Raw genomic sequence first — 16,577 nt, forward strand, 5'->3', positions numbered from 1 at the left:
TTACCTTTGATCTCTTCTCAACCTCAAATGATAATATTTCTACCTCCCCTTTTTTTGTTTTTATTTCTAAGGAATCTTTTACTCCTTATTTTAAATTCCGTTAAGTCCATTCTGTACTTAGCGGTTTCTTCCCTAGACAAGATAGTTTCTTTTATTTCTGCCAGGCTTTCTGTCTAGACCTTGTAGCCTTCTTGGCATGGCTTTTTGATTTTGTCCACAAAAGAAAACAGAGTCAAAGTATTTCAAGAATTTATTTTGGCTGTCTGTCAACATATCTTTAGACAGAATGGTACTTCTGCAAAAGGCTAATGAAAAGTGGTCATTTATCTCTCCCTAGGTAGATAAAATCGTTCTCTGTTGATACAGAAAATACATTTTTCAAGACCAGTCTTACTTGAATTGAGGACCTGTTCACTTGGTATTTATTGCATCCCTGTTGAAAGTACTTCTCATTTGAGATCTAATCTATCTTCATGTAGTCAAGCAATTAGGCAATTTCATTGTAGTATAAAGCAGCAAAGTCTGATGTGATAACAAACACAACTATCCAAAAAGTTAGCTGTTATCTAAAACACAGATTGAGCGTGAATCCAAGGCTCATATAGACTATTTCCTTCAGAATGTGAGTGCCACCATCTCATGGTTTTGTGCGGATTGTGCAAGATACCTTATACAAGACATAGAAGACTTGAACCTTATCTCACTTTTGATTTTTTTATTTTTTTTTTGTAATAAGTCTTTTAAATTGAGGTCTTGTTTCAGGTATCCTTTTGCCAAAGGAGATAGGCTTTCTCTTTTACAAAAAGCCAGTTCTTAGAGTCATGTTATATGTGCAATTACAGGTCAGCACAGCAATCTGTCAAGTGAATATAGTAATTCATCTATTTGTCTTTCCAAGACTGAAAAGACATTGTGTTTTAGGACTTGGCCTGAATGATTGCTATCAGAATTTGAGAACTTTCATTCTTTTAGTAAATTCTTACATCATACTGATTACCAAAGTTTTTGAATTGTAGCTATTTTTAGCAAGTATTTTCCCTCAAACTGATTTTATATTTTAATCTCTGCATATGTGTGTATACATAGTCATTTTCCATAGCTGAGCCTAGGTACTGTACCAGAGGAAGACGTGTGCTGTGTCAGTGCTACTTTTTTCTTGCTCATTTGGTATGGTACCACTCTTATCTGTTCTAAGTGCAACTAGTGCCTCAGATGATCAACAGTCATGAAGCAATGAGATGAGGTAAGTGGGCTATAGTCCATTTATCCAGAAAATTATCCAGAAAGGTTAGAAAGCATTATTATAACTCCTAACATACCTAGTCCATTCCATTCAATGTATATTAAATTGTCCTGTTAAATTTTAACAATCATTAAGCATCAACAAATAGTACTAGGGAATGAAACAAGAAAGATGATGGAAGAGGTACTGACTTTTTAAAAGAGCAGTTGCCATAATCTTTTGCCCAGCCTTCTCATAAACAGCCAGTCTAAATTTATTAATATGGTTTATGCTGTTAAATTCAACTCCTTTGTATGCTTACCCCTCTAATTATTTGTTTTCTTACAGTGTAGACTATAAGCCTTTTATTTTGTAATTAATATAAGGCCTAGGTCAGTGCTTATACAGCTCTGTATTACAGAATTCAGCATGTGCCAAGTGCAATGCCTGCATTTGAGAAAATTCTTATTTAGTTTAGTTGTGCCACTTTTTGTTTAGTAGAATATTGATCATAGGTTGTTCTCATTGGTTTAATTTTGTATATGCAAGAGGAAAAGGAAGAAGGAATTGTAGTGCTCCTGGGAATTGTCCCATTTTGAACATCTGTAATCTATTTTTTTGTTTCTTGAAGACAGTGTAAGAAAATAGAATTTATTTTTTTCTGAATTTATGCATCTGTAAAATTAATAGACTGTAGCAGCATAAATCTCTGATTACATGTTAAAATGTGAGCTCAAAATTGTATGACCGTGAAGGTATTATCCCATTCACAGATACCTCAAAGTGAGGTGTTAGAATGTGTTCAGATGATTAATAGTAATGGCAATGATTCTAATGAATCCCCGTATTTATTACAGTCAAAATTTACCCTTAACATCTGAAATGAGAATTGTTTGTGTTGGGGGTTGGAGTTAGATGAACTTTAAGGTCCCTTCCAACCCGAGCCATTCTATGATTCTGTTTTGCTCACCAATTTAGTTTAATTTTAAAAGACAAAATATGCATTACCTGTTCAGAAGGCGCATTTATAAAACATGGAATAGAATTTTATTTGTTTGATTATGCTTCAATAATATATTTGCTAGTTTGAAAGGAAATAAAGGGATTATTTATCTATTCCTGATAACTTTCTCGGTAGCATTGCATATTCTCTGACAATAATTTCCGTAGGCATTTATTGATACTTAGATTTACTGAAACCTGCATATATTTCAGTGAAGAGCTTTTGCTTTTTATTTAAACTTGCAATAGTAGTAACTGTAGGAAGGTATTTACAACAAAAGTCTGTGACAAATTAGGGATCCTTAAGGTGAGAATTCAAAGCACCTTCATTTGGGACATATTTCTCTCCAATGACTACATTAGAAACTGGGCTTCCTATTGAATGTCTTAGAGTAGATTTATGAAGGGCATCTGATAACAAACAGTAACAAATTTGGCAAGATTTCAAGCCAACAGCTGTTGGCAATCTCTCTTTTAAATTTGCACCATCCATTGCAGTTTCTTTGTTAAGCCTGCTTTTTTTCCTTTTTTCCTTTTAAAATTACTTTTTTCAAAATGTGAGGAGTACCTTTGTGCAAGGAGCCCTAGGCATTGGCACGGCACTTCTCTGCAATACTTTGTTTGCTTTGGGAAGTTCACAGGGAGACTTCTTGGACAATGGTTTCATTCAATCAGTGTGAACAGAGATTGACCTCAGCCACTAACCACTTATGGTCGTATTGTTTTAAGCTTCTGCAAAGTGAATTGAATCCAGGATCTTCCCACTTAAGCTTTTCAAGGTATCATCTGACTTCTTGAACTATGTATTTCCTGTAGCTTTAAGAGGTGCACCCCTTCCCAGTATCCTTATAAACCCATCCACTTCTCTTTTACAGTCCAGCTCTTCAGGAGGTGTAGATGTGAGGAAATACATGTGACAAGAAGCTTTACACAGGTTTTCTAAACTTAGCCCTGCCTAGCAAAAGGGATGAAGTACAGGATATTACAGATATTTGAAAACAAACCTTAAAGGCACTTGACTTCAAAGAGTTTTACTTTTCTTTTTGAAGTCCCACTGGCCCATCTATTTTCGTACAGGTGGGATCTTCCCTTGTGACACTAAATTCTAATGCAAACATCTCTCAATTTTGCTGTTAAAGTGGTCAAAGAGAGCAAATTTCTTAGCTGGTTTGCCTAATATTCTACCTGTCCCCCCATCAGGTCACTTGTGAGTGACTTCACTGATGTGACAGCTTTCACCATGACCACCAAGGTATCTTTGATAGAAGCTAGCTTATTGTCTAAAATGTTTAAAGGACACTGTCCTCTACTGAAATATGAACATCCCTATATACGCTGCAGCTTTTAGAATTTCAGTTCAACTTAGGGCAACAAGGCAAAAGAGCTGCACATTCCAAACTCAGTTGTCATTTTGTAAGAACTTCAGAACTTCACCGCCTAGGATTTGCCATGTTTTTATTTTTTTCTTAAACACGAACTTCTTCCCTGCTTGCCCATACAGATTTCTGATGTATGCAATAAGTGCTTGTTTTTCCAAAAGCTGCACCAGGAGAATGAGGTGCAAATTCAGTTTTCATTTGTGGGGAAAGCCAGAGAATAAATGATGCTGCAGGTACTGGGGGGAACAATACGTGCCAGAAGCCAATGAAAGCAAGCTCAAAGGTGGGGCTGAAATGAGAGGATTGAAAGTATTGAACTGAAGAGAAATCTCATGTGAGGGTTGAGTGGTAGAGGTCTGGTATAGAGCAGGGGTGTATTTGTGGCTCTTGAGAGATAAGGCTGCAGGGCTTAGAGTGCTTTGGAGTGGTAGGGAAGTGGCCTGGAGGCAGGAGGTAGCAATAGCTCTATGAGACAAGAAACAGATGTGGTCAGGAAGACTTGGGAGAAAAGTAACCTTCAGGGGATAGAAAGGGTTGGGGAATTTTTGCCGTGTGACAGGAGAGTTGTGCAATTGAAAGCTCTGGGACAAGCTGGATCTGGAAACACTACTGTAATACTTGTTTGTGTATATGAGTCCCCTCTGTAATAGAGTGAAGCATAAAGTATTTTAACTTGTTTTGAATCAGTTTGCTTGGATGAACAGTGTAGTCTCAAGAGCAAGCAGCTCTGTGCAGGCTAACTAAGCCTTCTGATCTCCAGCATCCTCTGAAATCAGCATGAGCCTTATGTGTGATTTCCGGACTGTCCCACTTGGGCCATGCGTGCCTCTCCCAGGAGTAGCCATTCTGTTCTGTTACTTGTCATTTATAATCTCTTTGTGACATCGGCAGCATAAAGTCTGTGTATTTTGTTAACTGCGTAGTGAAAGTAAGGATCTAACTTTTATATGCCTAGAGGTCCAGTGTAAATAAGTGTTAGGATATTAACTCAGTGGGAATAGTGGCATAATGTGTAATGCTTATATTTATTGCAATCTGTTTTGCCCTGGCTGCGCATTTTACCTACCAACTTTTAGCATTGATTTCTGACCGTTAAATTTCACAGAAGTCAATAAATATTCCTAAAGAAATAGGCTGCCACATGTTAGTATAAAATAACAAAGTCTCCTGTGTAACGATGTGGTAACGTTATCTTTGCTGTTATGTGAGTTAACAGAGCATTGATCTGGTGGCGATATTCATGTACTGAACTGCAAAGCTGTGAGAGTGCATTACTTTATACCACTGATTTGTCCACCTGCAGCATGTTTATTCCCGTATCTGCACATGGAATAGTGTAATAGCAGGTAGTGTGAACTAAATGTATGACAGTATGATAATGATGTTTGGTTGGCATCCATTAGCATTCATCTACATTATGTTTTTGTAGTTTACCATACCCAAGAATGGCAGCAACCCTAATAAAGCATTTATCTCATACTGCAGTATAACGCACAGAAGTGAATATGTTTACTGGGTGAGAATGTCTGCATTAAGGTAGTATTTATTCCCTTTGTTTGAAAATATTCCCATTTATTTAGGAAGCCTCAGCTAATTGGTGTTTGCCTAAAACTGCGAAAGTGAAAATCTTTTTCATGTGTGAGTGTAAAAGATCTACATAATGCATTTTTTAACATAAAAGGATGTGACTTGCTGCAATATTAAAAATATATTAATCTCTTTGTTACCATTCAAAACTACTCACTTGATGTACAGCATTTTTCTTATGAGAGAAGAAAATTGTAACTGGAGTTCAGATATCTGTATCAGTATTTTCTGCTCTTGATCAGGCAAGCAAAGGTAGTAGAAAATACTGCTCACATCAGTATTTTAGGATATAATATTTGGATGTTGGCAGTCACAGTCCCACATGTCAGATTGGTTGACAAGCATTATGTAATTGCATCACTAATTAAAATTACTTCTCGCCAGCTACTGAATATGGACAGCTTATTCCTTGTTTCTGGGTGTCACTGTATCTCCAGTTAGTTCCATACTATGAACTTCAATGAACATTGCTAAGGGTCAGAAAAAGCATCCTCCATCTTCATAAGATTTAATCTCCTTTGGATTCACTTCCCTTCAGTGATCTGGCCAGTACATCAAGTTGTTTGTTCCTAGCCAACTGATGTGAAATTGTTGTCCGTTGGGTTATATTTCTGAGATACGTGTTTCTGTTAATATGAACTGTGTGAGAGATTTCAAGAACACTTTTCTGAAAAAGAATAATGTAATAGTAGGCATAGTGTAGCTTTTATGGTTTCTCTTCATCAACTTGACCACCTTCTTCTCTAGTTGAATGCACTGTATCAACTGGAGGAATATCCAGGCTTCTGATAAAAAACTGGTGATGGCTCAGAAGTATCCCTGTTCCTAATATATTATGTTTTTCCAGAGCCTATTTTATGTGAGGGCTGTTTCAATATATTGTGATTCATAATTAATTTATCTTCTCTAAGTTTTTTATGTTTTTTTCTTCTCAATGCATTCATCTTTCAGATCTTTTTAATGTTGTTTTTATATATCCACCTACTTTTTCACTGAATCATGCAACTTCTCTTGAAGCAACCTTGGACTGGAGAATGGTTCACCACATTGTTATTTTTCCATGTTCTACCTTTCTCACTTGAACAGCCCTTTGGGGAAAAAAAAAAAAAAAAGAAAAAAAAAGAGAGAGACAGAGGTTTGGAGTATATTTTGAAAACCTGATGAAGGAAGTGGTCCAGCAGTAACAGCAGGAGTATTGTATGCACAGTATGTATTGCTTTAGATTTCCAAAACTGATCATCCGCACCTTACCCTGATGCCCAGTGTTCTAAGATCAAACAGTAACTGGAAGGAATTAATGGCAGATAAAACTGGAAAAACAAAGGAAGTCGTCTTTTCTCATAGCGTATACAAGCGTGTTAAAATCACTGCTTCACAGCCAAAAATCTGTTTTAAAAAGGAACAACTTCATAAATATGTACGAACAATATGTGTAGTCACATTGACAAATATGATGCAATTACACTTTATGAGTTTAGGATTCAAGAGAGGATATTCACACCATTTAACTTCACAGTCCCTGAGGCAACTAGGTAAGGAGCTCAAGAGCACCTTAAGTTAGGTGCAATGACAATGAGTTATTGCTGCAGACTAATGGGGATTTTTTTTTTTGTCTAAGGAGCAAGAAAACGTTTGTTGGCGCAGCTGTTGGAATATGTGGGATAACACATATGACAAATGCAGAAATGTTTATTTGTAAACCCAGTGAAATAATCAAGTATGATAATATTCTGCAAGTAATGCTAATAGTTTTCTTTACTTGCCGTTCGTCACTGATCTCTGAGGTAGTGGTCAAGCGGGAGAATAGCTTTTATCTTTTTCTTATGTGTCCAGCAAATAACCTGAACTAGGTTTGGATGCCATGTGATATAATCACTTGATTTTGATTAACTTGTTTCCAGCACTGCATACCTGAACCACTGAATACGGAACTTAGCATCTTTTTAACCAATTCCGTAAAGAGTTGCCTTTGCTAACGTTGCATTTATTCAGTTTTGGAGTTAAATAAATGGGTCATATCAAAAAGGCTTTGACAGGATGAACTGTGCATGTATTAGCCAGGATTTGGGGAAAAAGTCTAACAAGTTCAGGCTTGGGTGACTGTGGATATGAAAACACACTTGTGAAATCTCTAGGTCCTGCAGAATTCTGCTTTCTTTGTCAGAAGCAGTAGGCAGGAATAGCAAGAACAGGATGCATTATCAGGAAGTGGAAGGAGTTTGAGATGGACAGTGCTAAGAATTCTGCTGTTGTGGAACTCCTCCTTTAAATACACCCAACTAAAGCCAGAATCTCAGGTTAGCCAGTGGTTTAGTTGTTTGTCCTTTATGACTTGTGACTATATCAGATGGTCTATATAAGTTCAGTGTTGGGCTTTGTAAATTATTTTTACAAGAGTAAAAGCAGGGGTAAATATAAACAAGTAAATTTCTTCTCAGCACTATTAGAAGATAGAGGAATAATAATGAAATGTATATGAGACCTCTGCTTGGAAAACATGAAGTGCCTGGTGTTTGGTACTCAAAATTTTCATCTTCTAGCAAGTCCATTGAGCATATTTGAGCACTCTTCTTTGCTCACTGTTTGGTCCTGATTTCCCAGCTTCCTAAATTTTCTTTCATTGGCCTCCTGTCTCTCATCGTTCTCCTGTTATAATTCCACCTTGTTCTTCAGAGATCAGGATAGGGACACCTGTAGCTAATTCTTAGCTCTTAACTCCTAGTGTTACTCCTTTGTGAATAGGAAAGAGATGTATATATAATGCATGTCTTAACTGTCAGTGTATTATACCCTGCCAATCTCCCAGGACTATTTCCTGCCGAACACCTTTCTTCCTGCATTAAATGGATTATCTTCATTTTCCTCTTTCATATTCTTCCAAAACCCTCAGTTCTGTCAGGTAAAAATTTGACAATAGCTACTTAGTGTCACTTCTGCTTCACCTCTTCATCTACTCATTTAGCTTGTGTTGTGGTATAAAAATAATAAATAGCAATCACAAAACCAGAGGTCCAAAGATGTGTTTTCAGTTTCACTGTTCAGGCTCTTATTGTTGGACCTGCGTTTTGCTTAGAAGGCAGGATTTTATTTTTTTTTACTTTACAAATGCTTTATAGAACAATCAATGGACTAGTTTTTAGATCAAGTTTCTGATGGGGACAGAAGTATATGTACTTTTGATTTAGAACACTTAGGTGCACAATCTTTCATTCTGATCTTTTGTAGCTACAAGTATTCATCTATGATGGCTTCTTGTGTATAGCTAACTGTCTGAAAAATGAGGAGTGTGTAATCCATGGCCATTTTCTGAAATACTAGTTTATCAATCAGCTTCTAGAACTTCAGACGGGTGTTGACCAGAGATAAGGATACACCTGCATTCCTTTCCGTGGCATTTGCCATGACAAAATATGTCTTTTTTTTTTTCCTGCTCTCCCCATGCCTTCTTGGTAATACCCTGTTTAACTCCCAGAACATATGCAATATAGTTTGTGCAATATTCATATCATTCTGATGCATCCCGTGAGAAGCATCCAAGTTCCATGCTGAACTATTTCAAGGTTCCCATAGAAAACATGTTACCATGCAAATTGACTGTGCTATGAATGTAAAACAAGAGTTGACCTTATTTCCTTTAAATTTATATTTTCGAGCATTTATAATTTCATTGCTTACAATGTATAGATTGTGTACATATTTCTCTATATATTTTGAAGAGAGAAACAGTAAATAATGTCAGTTATATGCACCTGTCATATCTCCCATCTCATTTCTGACTAAGTCCTAAATCTTCGGCACAACTTCAGCAGCCACACTACCCACACTGGTAAGTAATAGAAAAAAAAAATCTTTTTCCCTGTAGGACATGCAAATTGCTGCCATTTGAAACTTTTCCCCAAATTTCCATGATATGTAGCATTTTTCCTAATGTCCTGGTTTCATGTTGTTATGTAAGATCAATAATATTTATTTTTTCTTATTGTATAGTTCTTAGTTTTCAAAGCAAAATTGAAAACATTATATTTGAAAAAGGCTTCAAATTAGTAGCATGGTTTGTTGTTTTACTTGATTATGTCTTATTGTCCGGGATTGATAATATTTCAAACAGGATATTAGGCTGCCTATCTTTGCTCTAGCTCCTGTCAATTTCTTTTCAAATAAGGTTCTCTTTTTCCTCTTGAGGGTGGGTGATTTTTGGAGAAGGGTTTTTTTTTATGAAAAAAAAAAGTAGCAAATGGGTTACAACTGCATATCTTTCAACTGAATCTGTGTTCTAAAGGAGACATCTTTTTTAAGAATGAAGGTTTGTTCTTGATCGCTGTACTGGAATTGCTTAGAGTTTGTTTTGGAGTCTCATCAAAATTGTAGTGCGGGTGTTTCACTTGAGAGTTCAAAACATACTATCTTAATGCAGTAAAACTAGGGAAGGAAAGCAACAACTTTCGTAAATGTTTCCAGTGTAATTTATTAGTGCACATCCTGTCAGAACTGAATATTTAAATCAGTAATATATTGCTTAGTTGCATTATTTTCTTGAGAATCTAGTACAACTAAAAAAAGAAAGTTCACTGTGTTTTGCATATGGAATTTTCTAGTTGTCCATTGGTGAGATAAAAACAAATAGTAGCAATCTAACTTTTGCTTTTGCTAGTGTGTCCTGGCCAGCATAAAGCATAGTTGAATTTCCATAGTTCATTCAGTCTCTGGGTTCCTTGCTGAGATTTCTTAAAGTAAAGAGAGTTAGTGCGGTTCGAAAGGTTTTACCTCAGTTGTGTGGGACTTTATTTTACATACTCTGTGAAACAACCATCAGATAATGGAAGCTTTCAATTCAGTCTTGATTAAGACTAGCAAGCGAAAGGATATCCCTGTATCCCTAAAGTCATTTTTATTGTCTTCTTCCTCTCTAATTCAAGGGTCACAACACAACTTTAATTTATCAGTAAAAAAGGTTTATTTACTGGATTCAGCAATTCTGAAAGGAGCTCTTGATGTAAATGAATGGTTTTTTTTGTGTGCTTCTAGCAATAGAAGGCCTTTTGAGCATCTACCTCATTTGTTTCTTCCATCCTCTACATCATCTAGGAAAAAATCTTACATATTAAAGGAAGAGTGATCAGATAGGACATATTGGTGATAGGTTTATACACATTGTATATTTAAAATAAAAACTTAATGTTGGTCTGGCATTAAAATTTTCTGGTTGGGCAGCATATTTTTTAACTGGGGAACTTGATAGCAGTGGCTAAAATCTCTAGGCCTGGGTCAACAGGAATCTGTATTGCATTCTGCCAGGTATCAGTGATGATACTTGTTACGCCTGATACTCCCAGTTACAGCATACTATGATCATATGATTTGTAGAAGACACAGGGTGTTTTTTTCTTCAGTTAGAGTTTTAGGACTTCATTATTCTCCATATCCAAATCAGATAAGTAACATGTATTCATTCATAAATATTAGTGAATTCAGCATGCAAAATATGTGCCAGATTGGTAATATATTGAAAATTAAATGGTCAACAAAGCAAGTTTAAAATGACATGATAAAGCATCATTTATTTCAGAAATGAGAGTCTGTGTCTTTGTCCTCTAGAGGTGTCTCAGAGAGTCAAATTAATGTCTTGCATGTACTGCTAACTGATTGTGTGGAAATTTTTTTAAGTTCACTTTTTCTTTATTCTTCTGTCTTTTTTACCCATCTTCCCCCATTGTAGCAAATTAGACGGCCGGATGAAAGCAAAGGAGTTGCTAGTAGAGTTGGATCCCTCAAAGTAAATATGTTTCTAACATTTATTTTGCAAGTTTTCTTCTATAGCCTACACTTTTCCTTTTGAAGGGGGAGGTGAGGGGAGGGAGGGAAGGGGCTTTTCCATTTCTCACCATCCCATCATTTTTATTTCAGTATTCTTATTGCTGTTGGGTCACATTTTGTTTGTTTCTGTGCTACACATAGAACAACCTACAGAAGGCAGGCTGCCAGTTTGTAAGCTTTGAATGTCACCACAAATACAAGATAGTAACAACTTTCTTTATGTGCCTGTAATTTGGTGATCATGATTAAACCACTTCTCTGATCTATGTTATTTGTTGTCTCTTAACTGCCTGTTACATAGAGAAGTGACTTACTCATCTTCAGACTACTGCTTCTCATCTTAAAAAAGTGATTTACCTTTTATAGTGCTCACACTTCTTGCATTTAATTCTGCAAAAGACCATTACAAGAAAGTTGAATATTTCATCCATATCTAGCCTTTAAATCAGAAAAAAAAAAAAAGAATAAATAAAGAGGAAATGAGAGATTCATGTGAGACTAATAAGAATGGAGCCACTGTTTTGCTAATAATTAGTTCCCTTTTCTGCCTTTTTTTGTTTATACAGACATATTCAAATATTTAGAGCACTTAACAGGCAGATACCTAAATCAGTACCCACCCATGAATAGTGTTACACTCTAATAGACGGTTTAAAACACAGGACATAATCTATACCAAGATGCTGGTCACGTGCAGTCCAGGCCATTCTGTTAAGATTCCATCTCAACAGTTGCCTCTTTCAACCACCCAATTTTTCACGTTTTTTCCGCTTTATTTCCTTTTAGCACTTTCTGAAGCGCTAACTAATTCATTTTTTTCTGCACTCTCCTTGCCTTTCCTGCCTTCTTGGTTTTTGATCTTCTGTTTTGTTTTTGTATGTGAGTGTATTGCCTTTGTTCCAGGACAAGCCATCCTCTCTGTTTTCTAATGCTGCTCTACAGCTGCTCTTTGTGAAAATGTTTCACTGAGCATAAAGAAGGGGAGGGGAAAGATTAATTATGCACCTCTTTCCAGTAATGACACCATTTAAATTGATCTCAGAGTAGGAAAAGAAGCCAGTTACTATTTGCTATATAAGTTATACCTAGCAGCATCTGTAGCATTCCTCACTGTCTGTGAGGCTTTAGCTTTTCATCTTGTGTTTTGGGAAGAGGTTTTAGTTACAGTGTAGATGAGAAGAGCCCTGTATATAAATGAGGCACTGCTTCAGTGGTAGACATTCAGTACCACTGAATGTACTTGGGGGAAAAGACAAGACAGCCACAGTTTCTATTTCAATTTTTTTGAAAATTATGTATGTAATTACTGTGGCCTGTGCGTTTTAATGGGTCATCACATGCAATTCTATACGCATAACGCATATGTATAAGATGTAGCTTACTTAAAGGCTGAGATTCACCTACTATGTTATGAACATCCATTGATACCTAATTCAGGATTCTTATTTCTGTGTCTGACTGCCCAAGATGTAATTTCACTACCCAAAATATTAATTTAGACAAAAAATCTTACATAAATATCCATGCAGAGAATGGGAAATCGTATCTGAGCTTCCCAAACATGAACATTTACCCCTTTGTGATGGAATTACATTCTAGAACATTGCCTTAACAATAAACAAGCAAATAAACAAACAATGTAGTGGATATTCAGACGCTGTAGAATGATCAGGCCCTTGATTTTTTTATTATTTTTTTTCCCTGTACTGAAAAAAAAGAGCCATGCTAATCGAGTAAAAATATCTTATTTCCAGTTTCTGAGTTTACTGAGCTTGTATGTCTGTGTTGTTGAAAGCACTTTAATGTCTTGAAATGTTTTGCCAGAGGCAGTGAGAAATGTGTTATGCTATGATTTATTTAAAAAAGTAAAGCGAGGAACAAAAGAAAAAGAATGACAAAAGAACAGGTTGCTTTTTCAATTCATTTTCTGATGTTTACATGTAGCTCCATCGAAAGCTGGAGGAGCTCAGAGATCACCTAGAAGGCAATGTCAAAGGATGCTCTCTCCGAGTAAATGTACGATTTCACTCGGTGATCTGTTTTTTTAAAACTTCCGCTGGCTGGTAACACCAAATCTGATTGGTTTGTCCTCTCATGCCCATCTTTTTCCTTTCTCTCTCTTTTTCCCTTTGTGTTTTCTTTCTTTTCTAGCTGGGATTTCATTTTTAATGTGTTTGAGAAACCTGACCTAATTGACAGGATTTGTTTAAAAGAACATCCTACTACATTTTAATGAATGCTAATCAAACTGCTTGACTTTAACACCAGATAAAAAAATCCCTTTCCAAAACTGAAGTTGTATGTGTAAAATTTTCCTGAATATTAGGTTTAGCAACAAATAAAATAGATATCCTTAGTTTAGAGGAGAACTGTATCTTTTGCCTGTGATTGATAGCCTTAGGTGAACTGAAAACTATGGCTGACCTAAGGTAAACCAAAAGCATATATTTTTGCATTTGCCCCAACTTTGCCTTTAATCTTTTTGGGTCCCTACATTATCTCACAAAATAGGTTAGTGTTTGGTTCAATGCAAGCTATGCAAATTTTGTTGGTTGTTTTGTTAGCAGACTCCTCTAATACAAAAAATTGTGCAGCATGTCTTATTCATTGCATTTGTTCTTCAATGAAAAAAAATGAACGTGAAAAAAGGATCAGGATCTAGCTTATCAGTCATGATACTCCAGTAAAGTTAACCATTTTTCACAGAAATATTTTAAAAAGCTAGTCAAATATGTAACAATACAGGCACTGGTACCTTGTGTTTAGTATTTCACCTCATAAGTTCAGATCAGCCTTTCAGCAATTAATTCAGTAGAAGTAATAGTTTAAGTGACATAATTCGATGCATAATGAAAATTAGAAAAAAGGAACGGTTACGAGCATAGTAGATGTAAAAGTTATAGCCTTTTATCCCTTTGAACATCCATCTCGTGAAGATTCTCAGAGTAAGTTCTTTAGATTCATGTTCTGTTTGTGTCTTCCATACACTATGACTGTTGTCATTATTCTCAATACTCCCATTCTGATGCATAATCCACCGTGGTTATGTAGTGAAAGATAATCTTGATAATGATAATGATTTGGTAATTTTTACCCCTTTTGGATGCCTTTGCATATCCAGCTATGTGTCTGACATAGAGTTGATTTCCACTCATTGTCAAATAGAAGTCCCTGAGCTTATTTATGATCTTTCACAGTTCAAATACAAGGAAACTGAGCTGCTAATACATTGCAGCATTGTATAAAATAAATTCAGTGAAAACACTGTATCTTTTCAGTGGCAATTCTTCCAGAATTACATTTTTGGAAGAATAAACTGTGATATTTTAGATTTGGTGACATGCTAAATTTCTTAGTGATAATCAAAACAGAGCAAATCCTTTATTTTAGACTCCTCACTCTTAAATTCATGATTTAGTACTAGTGAATAAACATAAAGCCAGAAAAAAATGCCATGAGACATCGTACTACAAAAATGGTGGTTTAGTCTCACATTATTCCATAGAATGTCACATGGGGAAAAGTTTCAAATTAAAAGCTGTGACCCTGTTAACTGTAGATATTATGAGAACTAATCAACATGAAACTGTTCTGTTCCTTTGTGCCATTTTATCTATTATGTATCCATACCCTACACAGTGTCATTAAGGAAGTCTAGATAATGAGCTAAGAAGCATTTCATATATTCTGCATATGCCCTTTAAGTTTCTTAAAGCTTAAGAAACAGGACACATTGCAAGTATAATAACATAATTAAAATCTGTTGCTTTTCACTACCACTGTGATTCAAGCTGTAATAGTGGATGTCTTAGATAAGGCAGCATTTTAAAATACAGTATACAGATGCCTGATTAAATAATAGAATAAATCCTTCATAAACAGTTGACAGTTGGAAAAAAAATAATGAGGGATCTGTTAATAATTCATATTTAAAATGCTTTTCATGTCTTCCATACTGTTTTTGGAAAGGGGTTTAGATGTAAGTTGTTAACTCTCCTACAATGTAGCAAATGTATTGAATGGTATGGGAGGGGGAACGTATAGTATCTGATGGCCAGCACCATAAGTGAAAATAAAATGTTATTGCACATTTGTGTATGCTGTTAAGGTGGAACCTTTGTTTCAGAATGAATTGCAAAGACATGTTTCCCACATTAAAGTCAAAGGCCATTAGAAATATGTAGGAAAAGGAATTCTGCAGAACACCCCAGATTCCATTAAAAGATTAGAAAACCTGCCAGATACTTAAAACAATATTGCACTGAAAACATGCATAAAAATTTGAGTTAGTTAAGCAGTCTTGGGGGGATTGAGTGATTATGATTCTAAAAAATTACTATTAATATCAGCAGTAATACATAGTCGTTTACAAAAAACGTTATCCTGACCTGATGTCTTACCGTCCATCTCTTCGTGAGATCTTCACTCATCTTCCTTGAAGCTTTTCCAGTTCTTTCCATGACTTTAACCTTTGAACCTCCCAGAGGCCTGTTTTTGAAGTTGAACTTAAATATTGTTTAGAAAAATCAGTCTTCCATCACATCGAATTGTTGGCATTCCTGTACATGTTCAAATTAATGCAGCAATAGGAAACAAAGTGCATTAGCTACTGAGGTGTTCAACAGTGAAAGAGCTGACTGGTTGATATTTTAGAACTCATAATACCTGCCTAAAATTGATACCTTACTGAAAGTATGGAGAAGTTCAGCATAGAGTCAACAGAACAGTACTGCTTCAGACTGTGGTCTGAAGGTTGTTTTTTTTGTTGTTGTTTTTGTGTGTGTGGAGGCTAAGATTCATTTTAAATGCAAGTTTTAATTCTGCATAAATATTCTATGGAAATCCTTTATATATATATATATATAAATATAAATACAGAAGTTCTGCACAAAGTTTAAAGTAATATGTGAAGCAATTTTTGTGTGGACCTTGACCAGAATAGTCAAATAGTCAATAGTTCCAAATCAAAGGTTCTGGGTTTAGCCAAGAAAAAAGCTCTCAGAATTCATAGCAGAGACCAAATTCTGTCCATAGATTATGTTTAATGAAACATGGAACATCGTTTTTCATATAGAGTTGTGTCTCACAAAAACTACGTTCTCCTGCATGCGGTGTTCTGTCTTATTTTAAGTATCTGCCTTCTTTGATCACAATGAAGGATTACATTTATAGGGCTTTTGTTCCTGGTCATAATATTCCATTATTAAAGATCTGACTCAAGGTAGTGTGGCCCTCAGACGAATGACAAATTGCTCTTGCAGCCTTTGAACAGGTGCTCAGTTGGTGTAAAATAATTCTCACAGTGGGGAATTTCTGTGACTAGCAGAAATTAAGTCTCCCTTAATGTGAATGTTCGTGGGGAAAAAAAGCCAAGCAGCTCAAATGTTAGCACATTACCTTCATCAAACATAATATGGAGGGATTGTCAGATAGTATACAAAACAAGGAGAGATGCCCCCTCTCTCAAACTGGAGGAAAGAGTCAAAAGATCAATCACAAGACTTCATATATGACAACAGGTTGGAAGCAGAGTAAGTGATAGATTGCAGGATCATCAAAGGAGCTTGCAAAAG

General features: G+C 35.7%; 1 protein-coding gene across 32 annotated transcripts in view; it reads left to right on the forward strand.

Annotated features, from left to right (window-relative positions):
* GPHN (gephyrin) overlaps positions 1 to 16,577 on the forward strand; it is a 285,375-nt gene that overhangs the window by 196,217 nt on the left and 72,581 nt on the right. For 12 of the 32 annotated variants that reach the window (XR_013952182.1, XR_013952183.1, XM_080595302.1 and 9 more), the window contains 2 exons: positions 10,907 to 10,963; positions 12,949 to 13,020. The exons of 10 other annotated variants lie outside the window; for them this stretch is intronic. Coding sequence is in view for 20 of the 22 variants with exons in the window: in XM_080595302.1 (XP_080451428.1) it covers positions 10,907 to 10,963; positions 12,949 to 13,020 (129 nt within the window). In the remaining 2 variants the exon portion in view is untranslated. The remainder of the gene's footprint in view (positions 1 to 10,906; positions 10,964 to 12,948; positions 13,021 to 16,577) is intronic. 10 more of the 32 variants (XM_080595328.1, XM_080595331.1, XM_080595306.1 and 7 more) reach the window with 1 other exon arrangement.

Source organism: Anser brachyrhynchus (genome assembly GCF_964034855.1).
Source record: "Anser brachyrhynchus genome assembly, chromosome: 5".
In the NCBI taxonomy this organism is placed as follows: Eukaryota; Metazoa; Chordata; class Aves; order Anseriformes; family Anatidae; genus Anser; species Anser brachyrhynchus.